The following is an 8,055-nucleotide window of genomic DNA, read 5'->3' as shown; positions in this document are numbered from 1 at the left end:
TGGACTGTTATCTAAAAAATGCTAACAGCTGAAATTATTACTGCGTTGTAGGAATACTAAAATGTGATGTCCTCATTTCAACATGCAGGGTCTGAGAGGTTAATGTGGTTGGATAATTATTCTGTCATAAGAGCTAATCTTTTATCTTGAGTGTGTAAACTCGAAAAGGAGAACGTAATGAGTAATTTGAAGTTAATTTTGGGGACTACTTTTCTTGCTAAATATTCCTCCACTTTCCAATTGCCATTATAATAATAGGTTTATTAGGATTAATCCCTCCAAATCGTGTTACGGACTCATTTCCCATATTGCATCTGAAGCTTTCTCTATCAGGCAGGTGAGATCTCTAAAAATGAACAAAGCCGAGGTTTAACAGGATCAGAAACGATAAGATCGATGACGCCGTGTCCTGATCTGAGCTGAATGTCTGTGGTTTCAGTATCAGGCCTCACAGTTTGCTCCTCAGGACTCGGACTTCATTTAGGCGCCATGGACAGAAACAGTACGCCGTGGAGCCCCGGCTCTCACCCTCCACCCATCCACCTGGCCCCGGTGGTGGGGTCAGTAGCGCCCACCATCTTCCCCCGGGTGGGCTACAGCGTCCTGTCCTTCCTCATGTTCATGAACACGGTACTGACGGTGTTCAACAACGGCCTGGTGATCGCTGTGATGATGAGGAACCCGTCCCTGCTGCAGCCTATGAATGTGTTCATCCTCAGTCTGGCGGTGTCTGACCTCATGATCGGCCTGTGTGGATCCCTCGTGGTCACCATCACCAACTACCAGGGCTCCTTCTTCATCGGGCACGCGGCCTGCGTTTTTCAGGGCTTTGCTGTCAATTACTTTGGTAAGTTTGGCGAGGAAAGCACCTGATATTAACATTTTTAAACCATCTGTTCTTCTTTCAGTATTGTTTCACTTGAAACCATCCAGTGTTAATTTCGTCGACTAAAAAGTGACAAAAAATGTTCATCGACTTCCTTTTTTTCCATGTAGACTAGACTAAGACTAGCTGAAGTAGATTTTTGATGATAAAACAATAACAGAAAGTAAGTTTTTGTTTAGTTAAGGAGACTAAAAACGAGACTAAAATGTGAGTGCTGGACTGTTGGATGTTCAAATTCCATGATATATCTGTAATGTGCATTTGTGTGATATAAAACACAAGAAGAGATTGGGAAGAGAGCATTCAAGGTATGCCAGAAACAGAGTAGCCTAATTAGAGCATCAGTAGTGCATTAATATGGTCTTTTTACATTTCTATTCATTTTCAGGGTTCCTGCAGAACCTTGAAAAATCTTAAATTGCACATTTGAAATTTAAGGCCTAAAAAGTCTTATTTTTACCAGTGAGAGGTCTTGAATTTTAACAGACACTTTGAGTTAGACATGCCCTTATCCAATCTTTGTTTTCTGTCCAACCTTATACAATTTTAATCGTATTCCCCACAATTGTTGTATAAATCGTCTCCATAATTCAGGGAATTCAGTGCTGGATGTTCTATATTTCCTGGAGGATGACCCCAGACCCCTTTCTGATTTTGTCTGACTCACTGTGTCATATTATGTGATTCAAACTAAAATGCAATTAAATTTGAAGACTAAGACTAATTTCAAAATAGCTGTTAAAATTAACGCTGAAACAATATCAAGAAAAATATGGAAGCCCTAAGTGGATATTTCATATAACTGTTTACAATTATGTTATCAATACATTTGTACCAAAACCCTTAGAGGACCAGCATCCATACATTTATTTTACTCCAAATACATACTCCTTTGTATGAGAGTGAGTACACTGTGTTTTTTTCTTGAGTTCTCTACTCATCTCAACTTCTTCTTCTACTTTTCTCAGGATAGCAACACATGTTTTCACCAGTGTTCATTTTATTGACAAGAACACTGGCTGAAAATGTTAGTTGACTACCTTTTTCATGAGAGAGAATAGACTATAACTTGCTAAAAAATATAAATGTGTTATAATTGGTTGAAACTTCACTAAAATAATAATACATTTTATGTATAAAACAGTTTCATGTTTATGAGTTCTCAGCAACTAAAACCAGACTATTGTACACAAGTGAAAGTAAAAGTAAGTCATTTAAAGGTAGTACCACTTAATATTTAAAAAAATATTGTTAAGACTGGCAGAGATGTTTCAAAAATGGCCAGATAAAGCGGAGAAAAGGGGTTGGAGAGTGTCAAAGCGGGTTGTGAAGTGGCATAAAGGGACAAAATTAGCAGGAAAAGTGGTGAGAAGAGGTTAAAATGTGGCAAAAATTGGTAGAAGGGGAAAAACGGGGCAAAAAGTATCAAAAATGGGTTAAAAGGTAGAAAGGGGCAAAAAAATTAATGAAAAGTGGCAAAAAGAGATGAATAGTGTCAAAAATGGATAAAAGAGTGGCACAAGGGGGATAAAGCATGCAGGAAAAGTGGTTTAGAAGGGGTTAAAGAATGGCAGATATTGGGTTAGAGAGGCAAAAAAAGGAAAAAAAGTATCAAAAATAGGTTAAAAGTGGCAAAAATATAGCAAAAATAGCCTGACAAAGTAGTGAAAATGGGTTAAAGATTAGCACACAGGGGCAATAATTGGCAGGACAGTTTTAAAAAGGGATTGAAAAGTGGCAAAATGGTCAAAAATGAGTTAAGAGTGGCAAAAATATGTTGCAGAGAGAAAACAACCAAATTTACTCATCATCAAAAGAGCACAGAGTATCTTTTAAATGTACAGAGGGTATGTCCTTTTAGGGCCTCCATATACTTCAGTTTTGAAAATCAGTCCTTTATTTAGACAGTAAGTGGCTTTAAAAAACCTGAATAAATCATAAAATAGGATCTATTAGCTTGTAAGATTTAAAAAATAATCCTTTTACAGACCAAAACACCAGAATTTCTTTCCAGATATAGTAACGTTGGCCTGTATTCCAATCTATGAGGGGAAGCAAGCAAGATAGCTTGTAATGGTTATGTTTTGTTCTTACAGTTTTTAATGCCTTACTGTTCTAACAACTACTGTCTCAGATGTAGTTTTGCTTTCTTGAAGAGTTCATTTAGACTTGAACTGAAAACATAACCCGATTTCAAGTTCATAAATCAACCTCGAGCTTCTGTTTTCTTCCTCCGTAGGTTTGGTGTCTCTCTGGACTCTGACCCTGCTGGCATACGAGCGTTACAACGTGGTGTGTAAGCCCAGAGCCGGCCTGAAGTTGAGCATGCGGAGAAGCATCATCGGGCTGCTGTTCGTCTGGATCTTCTGCCTGTTCTGGGCCGTGGCCCCTCTGTTCGGCTGGAGCTCCTACGGACCAGAGGGAGTGCAGACCTCCTGCTCTCTGGCCTGGGAAGAGAGATCATGGAGCAACTACAGCTATCTCATCCTCTACACACTCCTCTGCTTCATCCTCCCTGTCGCAGTCATCATCTGCTGCTACTCCAAAGTGCTCAAATCCATGAACAGGGTGCGCTCATGATGACTTCTTCATTAATTACTCCCATTAAGATGTAATATCCATACTGCCGTCCTAATCAGTTTGTATATAATAGGCTGAGACAAACTGTTAGCTTTTAACAGGTGCCTAATTTGTTTTCTGTTGTAGCTGAACAGGAGTGTGGAGCTGCAGGGTGGGCGATCCAGCCAGAAAGAGAACGAGCACGCCATCAGCATGGTCCTGGCCATGGTCATTGCTTTTTTTGTGTGCTGGCTGCCTTACACAGCACTGTCTGTGGTGGTAGTCCTGGATCCAGAGCTCTACATCCCACCTATCGTTGCTACAATGCCCATGTACTTTGCCAAGACCAGTCCAGTCTATAACCCCATCATCTACTTTCTCTCCAACAAGCAGGTGAGCAGCCATGGTCAAATGAAGATTCAAAAGTCAAGTGAGCAGAGCTTGACTTGTCTTTGTTGAATTACATAATGACATGCAACATTTACCCACCATGAGCAAGCACTTGGCAACTCTGGAAAGGAAAATATCTCTTAAATAGTCACAGGCCTAAAGCAGAAAAAGACTCATTTGTGAACAGCCATCTGTGTGAAACCGATGAATCGGAAAAAAAATGGGATAGGAATGAACTGAGAGGGATAGAGGCAGAGACACAGATGGAGAGAGATGCACAGACAACAACAAATATGAGAATAGCTAATGACGGCTCCCAGTGAAAATGAATCTGTGAGACTAGAAAGAGATGAAACTACTGAAAGATGGGATGTTTTCTTGTATGCATCAGTTTAAAATAGTTACATCTGGATAGAGCTAGAAGAGGACACAGGATCTCAGTGTACCCTGGCAGTCTGAGCCTATAGGAATATAACCAGGGTTTGGTCCGAGGAAAGTCTGAGCCACCCCCAGCTACTACCCTGTAAGCTTCACTAAAAAGTCTTTCAGGCCTATAGCCAGCCTAGAGGAAGGAGGGAGTTCTTAATTCAGTTCATTCCTTGATTATCATTTTGAGCTTCAAATTAGAGCACTTCTTGGGGATCAGGCAGATTTACTGCTATCATGGAAGGGAATGGTCAGTCCAGTGAATCCCAGTGGGTCATGGACTGACTCGGATGACCAGCTCTAATTATGTAAGAATAAACAAATCATGTGAAAAGGTAGGTTATCAGACATAGAGACTGATATTTAGATGAAACTCTCGATTATAAAGTAACTGACAAAGATAAAAAATTCAGAAGTGAGTGGTAATGGTCAGAAATCCAGTGGGAGTTTATGATGTCTGGCTGCACCATATCTGTCACATGCTTAAGTTCTTAACACAATCATTACTGGAAGAGAAACACAAAAGCACTGCACATTAATTGATCAGGATTTCTGCTTCTATTTTGTTGACTTAGTTTTGAATATGACTGTCAGAAATCAATACTTTTACTTCTACATAAGCAAGTTTTAACTTTACTGTACTTTTACTTGAGTCATGATTCTGGTGGATTTCTCTTAATGTGAGACATATTTGCACCATAAATGAAGTTATCCACTGAGTTAGAGGTCCTGCTTGTGACAGTAGCCCTTAGGGGTCCACAATCATTCCATCAAGTGCTATTTTTGTCACGTGACAGCATGAAAATAAAGCCACATTTTGCGTTACAATCACTTCATGTGGAAAGCATGGTCTTTAAGCTTTCTTTCAGTTTTTGTTTAATGTCCATAGGCCTAGTAAAACAGGAAATATGATCATTTTAATTTGATATAAAAATGTATGTTACGTACAGGGGACAGTGGACCGTGCTGTACAAGACTGGCCCTGGATTTTTTTCATAATTTCAGCATATTGCAATTTCTTTTTAAAAATGACAATATATTGTTTTAAAAACAATTAAATTAAACTTAAAAAAATGTAGTTTTCATTTTATAAAGTTGAGGTAGTGCCAAAAAAGATTATAATAAACATGAGCATGGTATACATTTTGTGAGTGGTTTATTTTGTCATAATAAAATTAACAAAATGGCAAAATAGCCAGTGGGCCTCTAAGGGTTAAGTGTTCCTGAGGGACTAGTGGCTATCATTCATCAGTATGAATTGGTTTGCTATGAGATTGAATGTCTACTTCATTCTTGCCAAAGGAGACTCACCTTGCCACCGATTTTCAAAGGGTACTACAGTTTTATTGTACTGTAAAATGTTTCTTTAAATGAGGAGTGTAGTCTGGTCTAATGTAAACATTTTAAAAGAGAGGAATTTAAACCTGTTTCAGTTTAAATTACGCTGTCAGTATTTCTGTGTAGGGGTGTGACATTAGCTTAACAACCTTGTTGCAGATCTACTCACTTGTTGTTAATGCCAATAAGGAAAGATCATTATGTACTTTATAACTCCTCGGTAGCTATTCAGTACTTGAAGTAAACTATAAATTAAATACTTTTTACTTTTACTTCAGTAGATTTATAGACAAGTACTTTAACTTAAGTTAACCACATGCTTTATAGCCCCTTTCAGAAAACTTTGGGTAAGCCTGTGCATCCCTACAGCCACAGTGATGTAAAATAAGTCTACCAATGCTCATTAATGTCTCAACTAAAAGGGTCCTTACACTCGAGGACTATGCTAAAACTTATGCTGAAAGACCATCTCACAGCTAAAGGCAGTAGCTATGTTTACACAGGTCACTTGTAATCAGAATAATGCCTGATCTGAATAAAAATGCTTCATATAAACACTACATTCAGAATAAAATTCTCCAATCAGGGTCATCTGGAAATAAATGTCTTTCCAATCGATTAAAAGGGTTTATGTCGATACTCTTTTGGATAAATGTCCTTGAAAACACTCAATCTGATCATCTCCCCTGTTTGCGGTGTTTTTTTTCTTACTTATATCTGACCCACGGACAGAATGGACAGAAACATGGAAGTAGCAAAACAAGACTGGTCTGTTGCCCAGACAACCTTTTTACTCTAAATTTGCTGAGAGTAGAACAATCTGGTTGGGAGAGTTGAAAAAACAACAGCACTTTTTTTACAACAAATATCTTTCTTCCTGTCACCAATCATTTTCCAATTTTCCTTTTCAGTCCATAACAAGTGAAGTTAGTTTCATAATCTTCAATCTAGTAAAGTTAATGTCACAAGCCCCTCCTGTACTACTCTTAAAGGTTTAGGTCACAAGCAGGTCTGCATTCTGAGAGAGGAGTAGAGGGGGACTGTGAGCTCTTTAAGACATGATGATGAGGAGAAAGATCCTAAACTGTAGTCTTTTGAAAGGATCAAGCATAAGAAGCTCATACAAAATAACATTTACAATTTCCTGAGAAATTTGTCTGTTTTTCTGCTGACAGTTCCGCGATGCTGCCCTTGAAGTGTTGTCCTGCGGTCGCTATATTCCCCACGCACCCACCACCACAATCAGCATCAACATGCGGCCCCTGAACAGGAGAAGCCGTCTGACTTCTTTAAGCAGGAGTGTCAACATGCACAGCAAGGTGCTGCCTCTGTGACAAAACAAGCAAAAAAACAAGGAGATACCATGCTCGGCTGTCTGCGCCTCGTCAAGGACTCAGACCTGCGCGTGTCCAGGTCTCTCACAGAGATCTGCATGAAGCCCAGTGAGAACACCATGGGCTCAGACAGTGAATGCTGATATCCTGGAGGTGGGCAAAATAAGTGGAAAGAGCCTTTGATTCTCTGAAATGCAGTCCCATTTAAACACAGTGAGAAAGTTCTCATCTTCTTAAGATTACATGAGAGATGAGTTGTTTTGTTCAGCTCATCTTTTTATTTGGTATTTTATTGGATTGCCTTTTCTCACAATGTGTTCCTGTAGTTACTCTTTTTTGCAATTTTTTTCTAGAACAATAACAGTATTCAGTTTCATTTATGTGCTTTGTGTGGATCAATACCCTTTTCATACTGATATTTGGAGGTGTGTGTTGTATGCATGTGGAGAAACTAGCCAAAAAATAAGAAGTTGTAAAAGAAAAACTAACTGAAATGAATGTTTTACATAAAAGCACGTAGTTTACATTTATTTTTCATTTGTTTGGTTTTTTCAAGATGAGGCACTGTGGAAAAGGTGCCTGTTTTTTGTCATGGATAAACTGTGCTCCTGATTTCATGTAGTGTAAGACACAAGTCAAATTATTTCATATTATTTCACAAATCCCAAAAACATTGATTAAAATGTAAAAACAGTGATTTGCAAATACTTTTCAACCTATGTTTGATTGAAAACAGTACAAGAACAAGATATTTCATGTTTGCATTGATACAATGTTTTTGTTTGTTTTTAAATAAACACAATTTCTGAATTAGATGCCTGCAACATGCTCCAAAAAAGTTGGGACAGGGGCAAAAATAGATTCAGCAATCACCAAGATCACTCTACTTGTAAGTAGGTTAAATGTTAAGTGAAATACCATAATTGGAACTAACAGCAGCAATCCTGAAAGGTTTAGTCATTCACAAACAATGCTGGCAAAAGATTTGAAAAAGACTGCAAGGGTGAATAGTCCAACAGTTTATGAATAATGTAACTCAAGGTCAAGGCCACCCATAAAAGGGGATAAAGAGAAAAGCTTTCTGGGGCCCAGCCAAATGGAGGGGCAATGGAGGTCAGCAAA

At 38.6% G+C, this 8,055-nt stretch overlaps 1 protein-coding gene across 1 annotated transcript; it reads left to right on the top strand.

Annotated features, from left to right (window-relative positions):
* Window positions 1–489: 489 nt before the first annotated feature.
* LOC121514472 (parapinopsin-like) lies at window positions 490–7,124 on the top strand. The gene is made up of 4 exons (XM_041794596.1): window positions 490–847; window positions 3,126–3,454; window positions 3,593–3,838; window positions 6,775–7,124. The coding sequence occupies exons 1-4, from the start codon at window positions 490–492 to the stop codon at window positions 6,931–6,933; spliced, it is 1,092 nt and encodes a 363-aa protein (XP_041650530.1). The 3' UTR covers window positions 6,934–7,124.
* Window positions 7,125–8,055: the final 931 nt, after the last annotated feature.

This window comes from Cheilinus undulatus, linkage group 9, assembly GCF_018320785.1.
Source record: "Cheilinus undulatus linkage group 9, ASM1832078v1, whole genome shotgun sequence".
Lineage (NCBI taxonomy): Eukaryota > Metazoa > Chordata > Actinopteri > Labriformes > Labridae > Cheilinus > Cheilinus undulatus.
This window is presented reverse-complemented; position numbering and strand designations above follow the sequence as displayed.

Coding starts and splice junctions, on each gene's coding strand:
- LOC121514472 (XM_041794596.1), top strand. CDS start 490: ATGGACAGAAACAGTACGCCGTGGAGCCCCGGCTCTCACCCTCCACCC. Junction 848..3,125: donor CTTTGCTGTCAATTACTTTG/GTAAGTTTGGCG, acceptor CTTCCTCCGTAG/GTTTGGTGTCTCTCTGGACT. Junction 3,455..3,592: donor TGCTCAAATCCATGAACAGG/GTGCGCTCATGA, acceptor TTTCTGTTGTAG/CTGAACAGGAGTGTGGAGCT.